Source organism: Capsicum annuum, chromosome 6 (assembly GCF_002878395.1).
Source record: "Capsicum annuum cultivar UCD-10X-F1 chromosome 6, UCD10Xv1.1, whole genome shotgun sequence".
Classification (NCBI taxonomy): Eukaryota; Viridiplantae; Streptophyta; class Magnoliopsida; order Solanales; family Solanaceae; genus Capsicum; species Capsicum annuum.
Window position 1 is genome coordinate 191023106 of NC_061116.1, and position 13861 is coordinate 191036966.

Genomic DNA, 13861 nt, shown 5'->3' on the forward strand with positions numbered 1-13861 from the left:
CGCACCTACATCATTTAACTGTGTACTACTTGTCTTCACCAAACTTGCAGATGTGAAGAGATCAAGTACCATTGCACAACATCCCTGTTCATGTTTAAGAGCCTATTTGAATTGCGAGCTATTTTGGCTTTTAAAGCACTTAAAATACATCAATACAAACAGACTCCCAAGTCTATTAGGGGTCGTTTGAAATACGAGATGAGATAGGACATCTCAGAATAAAGTCTCGAGTAAGATTTATACCACATTTGGTAGACGGTATAAATTTATCGCACAGTTCTTATTTGCTAAAGAAGAGATAAAGCACAAGGACAAAGAAGTCTTTCTGGAATAGTTACGGATAATCTTCATGTCAACAACAATAAGCAAAGACCATAAGTTATATACATATGCTTTGACCTTCCATTTGACCTAATTTCCGAGAGGGAAAAACTTACGAAGGCTTGCTATTTACACTAAACTATACTAGTTTATCATAATTAGTGAAAAAATTATAACTCTATTAATTGACTATGATAAATAATAGAAACAATGTACGTAAAGGCGCACGTCATGTATTTATTGAGTTGCATGTCATGTATTTATTGAGTTGGCATAAACACTGGGTGTGGATAAATTCTTTCCATACCCAAATCCGTCGGACCTTATGGCAGCATACAAACTTAGATGTCAAAATTGAAAGGGTAACAGATACAAAAGTACAGGGGGCACACACACAGACACAGCTCAGAACAGAGTTGAAGAGAGATGCATGTTTCACATTAAGCAATATGTGCTTCAATATTGCAACGGGTCGTTTAGATTTTACATCGACCGACATCCATCAAGAATTTCCAGTATGAGTGTTCTCTATACGTGTGCTGAAACAGTTCATAAACCAAAACAAGAGACTGATAACAGATCCCCATTTGGAGGGAGCTAAAGTTGCAATACCGGGGCACATCAATATTGACTCTCCGCAAAATGTGTGGTATCAGTCATCAGTGCCAAAGTACCGATCACCAAACTCCCCCAAACCCGGTATGACACGATACTCTTCATTTAGGGACTGATCAATCTCTGACGTGACAATTTTTAAAGAGGGGAAGCGTTTGCAAACACAATGTATTCCCTCAGGTGCCTATAGGAAAAGATAGTAGAAGTCAATACGTGGTAAAATAAAAAATGCCCTTTGAAAATCATGTCATATCTCTGATATACAAACAGGCAGCAACTCACAGAGATGAGGTTTAGGAAAATAATGTGGGATTCTGGAACTCCTTTCTGTATAAGCAGTTCAATCGCCTGGTTAGCAGAATTACCTTCACGAGAAAAAGCACATATGATCAAATTCTTTTTTAAAAAAAAAGTAAAAAAAAATCTACAAGGGTAAAAGAGGGATCTCCAAGTCTCAAAGAAACACTGGAAATAGAAACTGAGATCACCTACATGGGAAAACAACTCCTCTTTCTACGAGTGGCAGATTTGGTTTCCCAAATAAAATGATCGTTGTACGGGAAATTTTAAAAGCTAGATGTCACAGGTTCCAAAATACAGTACCTGTAGCAAGTACCGGGTCCAGAAGCAGGACATGCCGCTCCGATATGTCTTTTGGAAGTTTTTCATATATAAGCTGCACAGATGCAATTCACCACATTATCCATGTTACCCTGTCAATGTGGAAGCAGAAAAGAAAAGGAACAAAATGGATCACCTGTTTCCCATTGTCACCATCACGGTGGATCAGGATTTTCCCAATTTTAATACCCTTGCAGCAAGCACGTAGTGCATTTTCCATACTTTCACCACTGCAAATAAACATATATTTTATGCAAATGAATTGGTCTTGAGAATAAAGTAGAGACTACAATGCACAACACCAAACCACTTCACTGATGCATAAATACCAGTAAAACCATGACTATCCCACCACATTTATTTCGCAAGCCCCAGCAGAAACAATCACACCTCATGCCCCAGTATTCCAAATGTAAGAAGGAGATCCGTAACTGTGTTTTTACACCCTTTATTGTAAGGTTTGTTCTACATCCCTTAAATTTCTCTGCTGTCAACTCAGTAAGTTCTGATTAAGGACTATGAAAGTGGTCAACCCAGAGTATAAAATAGTATAAGTTCTAACAACTAATCTAAGGAGAGAAGAGAATTAAAAGGAGGAAAAGATCTTGGGAGGCTGTAGCATTACTTGAATTAAGAGGAAGCCCTTTACAAAGTCTTGAACAATTCAAAGAAAATCATTTTCTGCATCTTTACCACTGTGCAACTAAAAAAACACAAAATGTGAAATAAAACTAGCATCTATCCTCCAAAGTCAATTACTCCCTCGGTTCACTTTTACTTGTCCAATTTGATGCATGCCCCTTAAAAAACAATGATTAATATGAGTATTTTACCATAATATCCAGATTCATTGGTGTATAATCTTAGGTCTTGGGAAATGATTTGGAAAATAAGTAATTAATGTTGAGGGTAAATCAGAAAAAACAATAATTGTCTTTTCTTGACATGTTAAAAGTGACAAGTAAAGAAGAAAACCTATTTCTGGAATATTGAACAAGTAAAAGTGATCGGATGGACTATCATGACTTCCTTTCTGGGATTCACACACACATATACATCACTATCCAAAGGGTCATTACTCTCACATTCGTCAACAAATGAACTTATCTACTATCTACACTTTCAGACCTGTTTCCATTTTTCAAAACAAAATTTCTGCTCTAGCCTTGACATTTTGCATGGACTATAGCCTCACCAAATTTAGGATCAGGGAAGTAAAAAGAAAATTAAATTATGAACAAATTGGTTGTTTGGGAATTTGTGCATACACATGTTTGGGAAAGTATAGAAAGTTAGCAACTAGAAGAAAAATTCTCCTTGTATATCCAAATTGTTTGTGTAGGAATTTGTACACATGTTTGGGAAAGTATAGCAACCAAAAGCAAAATTCTCCGTCTTTCCTCTGATGGGAGACAATTTTATGACAGTGGTTACAAAATTCAAAGTAAAACAGAAGATAGATACATTTATATATCTGAGTCCCTTAGATCATAAATAAAGGTACTCTTTCCCATGGAAGAAGGCTCGTTATCTGAATGTCCGGTCTTAACTGATTTAACTTAACTCAACAAAAACACATGAAAAGCAGTCAACAAAAACACATGAAAAGTAGAGAAAACCCAAACGTATCACTTTGTTTGGCACAAGTCCAGAGTGGAGACTAGACAGAGGAAATTAATTTTTCTCACTGGTGGACTGAAACCCAACAAATCAGTAATTGGTCATACTTGAGCTTACACATGAAGAAATCCACTGATTTTTAAAAAAAATGAAGATAGCCAGCTCAGTCCAATTTGATTTCCTTCTTTATCTTTAATCAATATATATCCAAGATGAAAAAAACTGTTAACGCCTGATCTAATCTCACCTTCGAATAATGGATACTCCACACAACTTTTTGCAAAAATCAACACCAGTGTATACTGACCCTGGAATTGAGTCAAGCAAGAATATGAGCTTTGTTTCATATACAGCAGACAAATGCACCGGAAAGCTGAGAAGTAACAGAATCACTAATGAACGGTAAACAAGAAGCTTTGTCAACCAAACATTCAGAATTAAAGAGAAAGGGAAATAATAAGTTATGAACATCAACGAGCGAATCCAATAGAAGGTACAAGTAGCATAAAAAGAAAAATATGAGAGAAGGCCATATAACTGACCCAACTTACTTGGAGTTGAGGCGTGGTTGTTGTACTTATGAACATCAAAGAACCTAAAAATTCTAATAAATGCAGGAGTAATTCCCAACTATTTGGGATTGAGGCTAAGTTGATTGATTGGTAGAATTTAGGGGTGGGTGGAAAAGCTAAGATGATCCTGAGTGCAGAAACTGATTTATCCTCCAGATGGCTACAAGGTCTGATGAATGGTTCCTACAAATGGAGAATTACTCATAAATGGATAGGCACAGTTCTTTACTCCAAAATCAAATAGATAATGAAGCTGAATCATCAAGATAGACTATGTGAACCAAAATAGCATGACTGAGGAGAAGGATAAAATTGATATCACATTAGTTTCTCTTGATGTATTCTGCACTCAATCAGGGGGAAATATCCAGTCAAGGATTTAGGTTAATGGAAATGAATCACAATCATTTTCACTTTTTCCATAAAAGATACTCCCTCAGTCCTCGATTTATGTGGCACACTTTCCCTTTTAGTTTGTCCCAAAAAGAATGTTGCCTTTCTATATTTAGAAACATTTTAATTTTAAAATTCTCATTTTACCCTTAATGAGATGATATAGCCACACAAATGCCTACACTTGTTTAAAACACAACTTGCAAAAGCGCTCCTTTCTTTCTTAACTATGCACGCAGTCAAAAGGTGCCACATAAGTAGGACGGAGGGAAATAAATTTAATTTAAGCAACATAGGGCTTTCTGGATGATTAAAAAATCTAAATTTAATCATGATACAAGGTATTCAAGTACTTCTAGCAAACCTGTACAACATTTGAGCTCACACTTCATAAACCCCACTAGTTATAATTACATTACTATTAATTCCAAGTATATTCAAAAGTAAGTAGACAGGATGATTCTTAATCCGTTCCAAGAAGAAACAATTTTGTCCGCAAGGATAGAGAAAGTTGAAAGAGAAAAGGTCGAAAATACATTCAGATCATATAGAATGTCTTATGAACATACCTGTTGGAGTGACTATTTGCTTCTCAGTGAAGGGCAAATGGCCAAGACCATGCTCCACAACCTGAAAAAAGTGTTCATTGAAATTCCTTCTAAGTTCTCATTGTAGAAATTAAGCTTCTTAATGACGGCATATCCAAAGTGCTTTGAAAGTTGAGACTTACCAGACGAATTAGCCGATCAGAATAAAAAACAAAGTCATGCTTTGAAATATCTTTATCTCGAATTAATGTATGCATGCCTCTAATCTGTAATAGAGAGGAAAAAAAAAAAAAGAAAAGGTAGCTGTCTATTAGTAAACATACAGAAGGCACCAAATTCACCAATTAATTAGACCTGATTGTTAGGCAAATTTGTCATCTTTTCACTCAAGATACATGAATGATCGGTTTTACTAAGAAGTGTCTCTTCCACCCTTTCTCTCTCAACTCCTTGTACGCCCACATCCACTTGACTTTGATATAAGCACGTTAGTAAATTATGCAGGTATCCCATGGAATTAGTCGAGGTGAGCGTAAGTGAGCCCAGACACCACAGTTATCAAAAAGAAAAAGAAAATATGTTATGCTTTGGAAACTAATGCACTTGAAGCTGAAAGCCTACGAGTACATCATGTTGCTTTTCACCTACCAATTTTATTCTAAAGTTAGCTAATTCTAGTAGCCTAAGCTAAGATGAAGTTTTCAATGCATATTTGGATGCCTCCCCAAATGATCTGCACATCAGCTAACAAATTGAAAAGCATTGATCGTACACTAATATCAGAATAAGTGATGTGCATACCTGAAAAGTTGACTGGATAACATAGACATTTGGATATATCTTGCAAAGATCATGCTGACCAAGTTTTGTGCGAATATGTTGGACAATCAAATCAATAGCAACGTGATTATCGCCTCCCCTAGGTATGATGACATCAGCAAACTTCTTTGATGGAAGAACAAAATCATCAAAAGCAGGCTTGACAAACTTTGCATACTGCATGATTGGAAGAAAATTTGTAAGATTTTCCGAGTCAAATTTTCTTAAACCGTACCTTATAGCCATATAAGTTAACTACACAAGAGTTTAAACTTTTAAAAAGAAAATTTCACTACTGAATAACTAACAATGCCGAATAAAGAGATACTCTCAGATTAAGGAGATTAGAAGTACCAACAAAAATATGCATACATCGCATATTACCCCAAAAAAGATAATTTTGAACTCAAAAAACAAGGATAACAGTTAACTTTTTCCCCTACAAATTTAAATAACATCTGGTGCACAGGGGAAAAACTATGGTTTGGTTAAGAGAGAAAATAACCTAGTTACTTTAAAGACAAAAAGACCATTGATTCCCAGGAATGGACTGACGGCAGTATAGCATATTTTAAGAAAGAAATGCTTGCCTGTTCAAGTACTGAGTTTATGTCTCTACCCCTCTCCACTGTGTCACGTCTTATTCTACGAGCAAGCCTCACATCAGCATCTAGCATAAGGCAAATATAACCAGTAAAGTGCAATCATGACAAAGAAAAATGATTTAGGGCAATCTAAAGAGGAACTTTCAATAGGAGAAAGCATCAAGATAGTTTCAATGGATAAAACTAAAGAATACTCGAGCAGGCTTTTAGTGTCTACAACTCTCCAGACAAAACACTCCCTTCAAATAGCACAAAAACTTCTAAACAAAAGAGACTCTAGACGGAAAAGTTAACATGATCTTGGTAATTTACTATAGTTCAATATGTAACTAATTTTTTTTTGGACAAGTAAAAATCGAAAGTATGGTAAAATATATGTAAATTAATTAACATAATATCAGTAAAGGGCATTAAAGCAAGCACTACTAGCTTCCATTAAATTACTATAGCAACTTTGGTAATATGTAGATTCAATTTATATCTTTTACTCTTTTATTACTACTACCTTTAGTGTGTGTTTATGGTTTGACATGAACTGAATAATAGCAAAATGTGATCTAATATATCCTGTTTTAGCTAAAGTTGAGACACAAACTTTCTCATAAGTATTTGCCTGAGGTTGGATAAAAGATGGACTCTACTGTGTATAAAACAGTTCCCCTTGCAGCTGAAAATATGCATCACAGGAGACATGAAGAAGTAAAGCCTCCCACAACTTGGTTGGAGAATGGTTGCTTCTAATTGCTTAATGAATGATTCTGTTGCTCATATATGAATATATGACAGTAGATTAGACATTTCACATCTATAAATTAATGAATTCATTAGTTGGGGTGAAATGATTCTGAAACCATGACAAGATCACACACAACCTGGAGATCCTTCTTTGCAGCCTAACCATGATAAGGCGCTACAAAAAGTCAACCTATTATAGATGATTGTTTCTCCAATCAATGTTTGAAAGTGGTGAAGTTAACTATTGAGAAAATAACTTAGTCCGGCCTTCTTTCCTAAATTCTAGAAATCAGACACAAGTAGAATATCTCTGTAGGAGTTAACAAAGTGATTGATATGTTAAAAAATGAAAAGATAAGCCTGTCATATTGGATTGCACTGTACGTAAAAGCATAAAACTTAAAATCCTTCCTGAAACTAGCATGCAAATGAAGCTTATACTCATGATGACAATAGCAACATGGATGACAAATGATAAGCTGGAATGGCGATGCACATGCACTGCAACACACTGGGCCAGAATTGATTAAAGAAGTGGAACCTGTATCAACAAAGATCTTCATACTCATCAGATTGCGAACACGTGCATCATGGAAAACAAGAATTCCCTCCAAGATGATAACATCAGATGCATTCACCTGGCAGAATTTACATGCTGAGATTTGCTAAGTTGCTAAAGTAAAGAACAAACAAGCATAAAAGAAACTTAACTAGAAAGCTATATGCATTATTTTCTAAAAGATTTTATTTTCATAAGAGAAACAGAAGCATAATATCTAATAGACCCATGAAAAATGAAAAAACCGTGCAGCAGACACAAGCTGATACAGAGCGTCTGTTACTCCTGTAAGGAATGTGCCAATAAGGAAATAAGCTCAAAGGTCTTAACTGATCCTTTGAAGCAATAAGAACCAAGATATCCAAGTAAAATCAGCAAAAGCAAAAGCATGTGACTCGACAACTCAAACTTGAAACTAGTAAATGCTATCCAATGATCATAAATGAGGAACATAGTGTGAAGTGTTCTCATTGAAAAGGAGAAAAGCAAGGAGACAAAACAATGCAACAGTAACATGTACAGATACATACCTGGCGGAAGCTATCAGAACATCTTTGATGGGTTTTAAAGTCATATATTGGAACTTGGACCGACATCCCAGACTTTAACTTTTCAACGCACTCTAAGAGCTGCTCAGTGTCAAAAGCATCTGAAAGAAAATTCATTATATTATTGTGAAGTTAGAACTCATGCTCCCGCACATAATAGTGCCAGAGGTTGGTCAACTGAAAGCTAAATTAAGTCATGAGAATAACAGTAACCGTAACTTCCAGATCTTCACCTGTTAAACAGTTACATCTACGGATATTGCATACCTGGGTGATCAAAATTATACTCATGGACACGTTTCATTTCTTCAAGTGTCAAACCACGGTAGAATGAGTCCTGCATTATCATCAAATTTTTATCACCAAATATGTTTCGATTAAAGGAACTTCTCCGCAAAAATCTTCCAAACATGAAGATAACGAACATGCACCCTTACTCAGATCCAAACAATCGGAAATTAAATTTATGTACACCAGAAATGTGGTACCCAGTTGAGGAAGAGCATATAGTCTTTATTAGGATTCATAGACATTGTAAAACTAAAATCTAGTATCACTTACTATACTCGATGACAATGCTAGAGCATACAGCAACAGAATTTTGCTACCTAATAGCCAAGCATACCAAGAAATAAGGGGTCGCTTGGAAGCTGATTAGAGTTATGCAGGTATTAGTAATGCATGAATAAGTTACGAGGGAATCTATATATATTATTTATGCAGTTTTAGTTGTTCATGTGCTAGTTATTCCACCTCCTATCATGCATAAAATAATACATAGAGTCCCTCATAACTCATACATGTATTAGTAATGCGGGTTTCTAACCAAACAGTATTAATTTCATACATGAATAACATACTTTCTAACCAAACACCAAGCATGGTATTACTTACGCAGGATTTAATACCTCCATAACTCGCCTCCAAACTAGCTACCAAACAACCCCAAATGGCATAATGCCACCTTAAGAGGTGCATTCTTTTTTGTTCTCTTTTATTCGAAAAGGGCAGCAAAGAACACAAAACATCCCAAGCTAGCCAAGTCCAGGGAAGAGCCACATCCCAAGGCGTGCGATATAGACAGCCTTACCTAATGCAAGCTACAGCTCAAACCCATGACCTATAAGTCACACGTATAACTTGGAAAACCGCAGCACACACACACACACACACACATATATATATGTATTTTGTTGTAGCCTCGACAGGTATAACCAAAGGAAAGCGATCAATAGGAACATGAAACAAACCTGATTGACCAGCACAACACGATGATCATGAAGTTGTTGGATGATCATATCACACACTGTAGTTTTACCTGACGCTGTACCTCCAGAAACCCCTATATAATAATTAGAATAACAAAAACCCAATTAACAAACACAAAAAAGGAGCAAAAAACAACTCAAATTAAACCCTAAAAAGTGCAAAAATTGAAGAAATTAAATTAAGAAAGTATTGGAATTACCGATAACAAAAGGCTGTTTAGGGATAGTAGAATCAAGTGGATTAGTAGTGGAGAAGTGCGTGGGTGTAGGAGTAGGAGAAGCGCGTGGTGAAGATGAAGTAGAAGTGAGAAGCCCATCAAATCGGAGACCGGAAAAGTGTGCACCAGATGCTGCTTCCATTACGTAATCTATTGCCGTTGTTTCCTCCGGCACCGGCGACATTATTATTATTATTGCTTTTATTATACTTTATGCTATTTTCTTTGTTGTCCTGCTAGGCCCAAACACAATTATAGGTAAAATGGTCAGCTACTACTAGTACTAGTATTCTTTTTGAGAATACGCTTTTCGTGTTAATCCATTTCATATGTTTTATTTTTTTTTTCTAATAATAATACTATGTTGAAATTAAATTTAAATGAAAATAGAAAAGAAATCACGCATTTGTGTTGATTCATTTAGAAAGTTGGTTGTACTGAAGATAAATAAATAAATAAATTAGGCAATAAAATAGTACTAGTTGCTGAAATGGATCTTATCTAGTTGGTAGTACAATATAAAGATAATGGATTGCACTGAATCAGCTGAGTATTGTAAGTACATATTTCTTGCCTCACTTAGCATGTGTTTTAATTTATACACGTATGTTGCTGTACACTTAAGCTATTCTTTTGTTTCTATTTTGTCTGGAACGATATCAAGCAGCGTACGGCTTAATTTGATACTTTCTTTTGCCCCCTTCAGTTTTAGTCTTTTAGATAAAGCAGGACCCCAGTTGATTAAAGATGGAGGCTTTAAACTGAAGATGAATTATTGTTGTATTTCAGTGTCTGGCACCATAACAATACATACAACTGTAACTGCATCATTGCTCTATGTGAGTCCTCACTGGGGCGTATTATGGCACTTGCTTAAATTGATATAGCTGAAAATTGACAGCATTTTTACATAAATGATGTATCAACGGTAACATCATTGCAAGGAAGCAGGAGAAGATACCTAATGACACAACTATAAAGATAAAGAATGGCATCCACCAATACAGCACATCTGTTCATCTGAGAAAATGTTATCACCTCACCTTCTTTTCTGTTATCTTACCATGATACAACTGTTGGCATCAGCTTTTCCCAATACAACCACCTGTTTATCAGGATAATGGTATCATCCAAGGCAACTCTAAGGATCAAGTTGACACCAATAGTAGTAGTAACAGGACGGAATAATAACAAAATACAGACAACAAAATGACAAACCAGCCTTTAGAGAACACACAACTTGAACTGATGAACCTGTCTTGGAAAACAAAATTAGAACTCAGAAAAGAGAAACTTTTAACTGTCTGATACCTAGAAATATAAGGACAAAAGGACAAAGGTTTTCCATTAATGCCAAATTGGCCAAACTAATGCAACAAAATTTGCATAAATTCTAAGTTGCCTCTCAACAAACTTATGACCTAACATGTTACATAAACAAGTTGGGTCTTGTAGCCTTGTATGTTGTCTTGAGTTTCCTAGTAGGTGGTCTGACTTTCTTGAACACCAAGGGAAACTTGATTTTGGAGTCATGGAACTGCTTGGTGCTCTCCCTCTTGCACAGTTTAGCTGGAATAGTGGCAGTCTTAATGATCTGGATGCAATGATGGCGGACCCTGTGACGTGAAGCCATTTCTGTGTACATCTGCTCTACAGCTCCATTCAAAGTGGTATCACGGTACTCCTTGTACATGTTGTGATACCCAGTTCTACTCTGATAACGCAGCCAAATACCATAGTTCTTGATCTTAGTTGGGTTCTTCTCAAAGATCTACAGAGACAAACATAACATTTCAGTCAATCATACAACGGAAGTCATCTGCCACATTAAAATGAATTCCAAGAAGCCCCTCAACAGGGTCGTTGGGTACCCTGCCCTTCACTCTCCCTCTATTATTCATTTCTTCCATCATTAAACTCATCACAGAAAATTTAAATATATGAGATCAATATCAGCAGAAACCCCTCTTTCATCGAACCTCTTTCTCATGCATATAGCAACAGTATGTTTTGTGTATATAAATATATATTAGTAACAAATAGCAACCGTATCATTGGCAAAATGTACTGAAAGCAACTGCACCACTCAAAACCAAAGCATCCCTCTAAAACTAAAATTGCAAAGGAAAACTAGGCAAGAGCAATTGAACAATAAAGTAAGTGCTGTTGTAACTTATAATAGCAGGAATCGTCAAGGCGGCTTCTAATAATACACTTTAAAACATGAACAAGACAGGAAGGCTGGCTCGAACACTGCTGTTATACAACACGGACAAGAAAAATGACAGCATTGAAAAGATTGTCAAGCAGAACAGGTAGCCAGCACTCCTCTCAAATTGGATGATATATAGTCCACATGGAAAAATAGTAAGTGACATATTTGCAATACAAAGCTTCCTAAAGATGTCTTTTATGCCTGCAAACATATAAAGAGAACTGTCTTGTCATAATTAAAATATCCTCATACAATTGGCAAGAGTGTCTAGAGTTCGCCTCAGGATCAGTCGGATGCAGTAGTCCAATATGATAGTTCTTACGTTCCTATGTAACTGACTAAAGAGATGTAAAAAAGAAAAGGCAATAGATACATGGTAAAACACAATCAATTTCGGGGAACTGGAGAAAACAACAGAAGCCTAAATAAAGGAGTTAAAATTGATATGAACATGACGATGGCTTCCCTAAGAAGTCTTCATTTAAATACCTCAATGTACTAGCTTCGAAATGAAAAAAATAAAACATATAAGTGATACCTGACATAAATCAAAATCACATTCATTCACCCATAAAGACGCAACACATTCCAGAAGTGTAAATATATACCTCATTAATAGCCAGCATCTGTCCGTTGCTCTTCTTAACCTTCTTCAGCTTTCTCAAGAAGTACCTTTTTCCATTAAATCAACCAACATCCATTCAGTATAATCACTTCCCAATACACATCTAACTATTTAATCTCCACCCCCAAAATCCATATTACTTTTCCACTTCCTCTTTTACAAGCCCCTTAATAAATCATAAATAAGAAAGGTATTTTCACTAAATGACCACGATTAACAATGGAGGACCTTTGTTGGGACTTTATAATATTCATACTTCCAAAAAAGAATTAATTTTAAGGAAAGAATGGGAAAATTTAAATTAATTCTACATTGGCTTTGTAAAGTGACAAATAATTTGAGAAATTTTCTTTATAACAGTGGTATCTGTGCCAATTTTCACATACCTCAACTAATTACATGGGAACATATCTTTTTAGTAATGTGGACAAGTAACATCAAAAGGAGGGAGGGAGTAATATGCTTCTGGCACCAAGTGCATTTAGCTCAACTACACATATAATAGAAATTTATTTAAAACTACACAACTATAATACTACCTCCGTCCCACTTTAGTTTGGCTCATTCCATTTTACAAGGTGATAAAGAAATCATAAATTGAAAGATGAATTTTACTATTCTATCCTCTATCCATATTGACGATATTCATTGGGCATAGGAATGGACATTGAAATTGTAATTGTTCACAATTAATGTATAATATTAATTGTATGGGTAAAATGAGAAGAAATTAATTAATTCTATCCTGATTTAGTAAGTTTGAATGCACTAGCTATTTCAGCTTGATGTATAAGTTGAAGAATGAGATCGGTAATAAAATATGAGTAGCATTGAGTGGAGGGATACTGACCAGAACTTGGATTTAGCACGGACCTCATTGGTAGCCCAGAGCTTCATACGGTAGATCTTTGGGTGTTCATCGGTTTCCGATGGAAGAGCTCTACCTACCACCTGGTACTGATGAAACTGTCAAGATTAAAAAAAAAAAAAAAAAAAACAGCGTCAGCGTTATCAACTGAACCGTAAGAAAATGGGGAAAATAATAGCAGTTTACAAAGGCTTACTTTGTACGTCACCATTTTCTCTGGTCCTCTCTCTCTCTCTCCCTCTCAAGCTGCTCTGTGTGTCCTGTGGCGATGGAGAATGAAGGATTAGGGTTTTTATTTGCAAATTTAGCGGACGCCATTGTGATATGGGCTATAAAATGGGCCGGACCAGGCTTGAACATTCTTTCAGACTTAACAACTTATGCATCTGGCCCAATGCATTTATAGGGCAAACAATATAAATCCCAACAGTTTGGAGCTTAATTACAGAAAAACTGAATATTTAACATTATTACTAAAAATTTCACTTTTAAATTCATTGAGATACATAATTATCTCCCGATACATCCAACGAAGATACATTATTTTTGTAAAAATACATAATTAGTTTCAGATACATTTTTTTTAATTTTGAATCTGTTGAGATACATAAGACATCAAACGAAAATACATTATTTCCTTTGTAAGAATACATAATTAGCTTTCAATATATTTTTTATTTTGAGTTTGTTGAGATATATAGTTAGCTCATA

At 35.5% G+C, this 13861-nt stretch overlaps 2 protein-coding genes across 2 annotated transcripts; both read right to left on the reverse strand.

Annotated features, from left to right (window-relative positions):
• Nucleotides 1-737: 737 nt before the first annotated feature.
• LOC107872810 (uridine/cytidine kinase UKL1, chloroplastic) lies at nucleotides 738-9976 on the reverse strand. Its single transcript, XM_016719424.2, has 14 exons — nucleotides 9425-9976; nucleotides 9207-9298; nucleotides 8224-8293; nucleotides 7939-8057; nucleotides 7391-7487; nucleotides 6100-6179; nucleotides 5492-5686; nucleotides 4873-4956; nucleotides 4712-4772; nucleotides 3425-3485; nucleotides 1694-1787; nucleotides 1540-1612; nucleotides 1219-1301; nucleotides 738-1120 (listed from the first exon to the last, which is right to left on the reverse strand). Exons 1-14 carry the CDS (start codon nucleotides 9624-9626, stop codon nucleotides 974-976), a joined length of 1458 nt encoding a protein of 485 aa, XP_016574910.1. The 5' UTR covers nucleotides 9627-9976; the 3' UTR covers nucleotides 738-973.
• Nucleotides 9977-10665: 689 nt separating this feature from the next.
• LOC107872809 (60S ribosomal protein L18a) lies at nucleotides 10666-13536 on the reverse strand. The gene is made up of 4 exons (XM_016719423.2): nucleotides 13347-13536; nucleotides 13133-13248; nucleotides 12266-12329; nucleotides 10666-11213 (listed from the first exon to the last, which is right to left on the reverse strand). Exons 1-4 carry the CDS (start codon nucleotides 13359-13361, stop codon nucleotides 10872-10874), a joined length of 537 nt encoding a protein of 178 aa, XP_016574909.1. The 5' UTR covers nucleotides 13362-13536; the 3' UTR covers nucleotides 10666-10871.
• Nucleotides 13537-13861: the final 325 nt, after the last annotated feature.

Coding starts and splice junctions, on each gene's coding strand:
- LOC107872810 (XM_016719424.2), bottom strand. CDS start 9,626: ATGTCGCCGGTGCCGGAGGAAACAACGGCAATAGATTACGTAATGGAA. Junction 9,299..9,424: donor TAAACAGCCTTTTGTTATCG/GTAATTCCAATA, acceptor ATTATTATATAG/GGGTTTCTGGAGGTACAGCG. Junction 3,486..4,711: donor GCAAATAGTCACTCCAACAG/GTATGTTCATAA, acceptor ACTCAATTCCAG/GGTCAGTATACACTGGTGTT.
- LOC107872809 (XM_016719423.2), bottom strand. Junction 12,330..13,132: donor CGTGCTAAATCCAAGTTCTG/GTCAGTATCCCT, acceptor TAATGGAAAAAG/GTACTTCTTGAGAAAGCTGA. Junction 11,214..12,265: donor AGATGCTGGCTATTAATGAG/GTATATATTTAC, acceptor TTGTCTCTGTAG/ATCTTTGAGAAGAACCCAAC.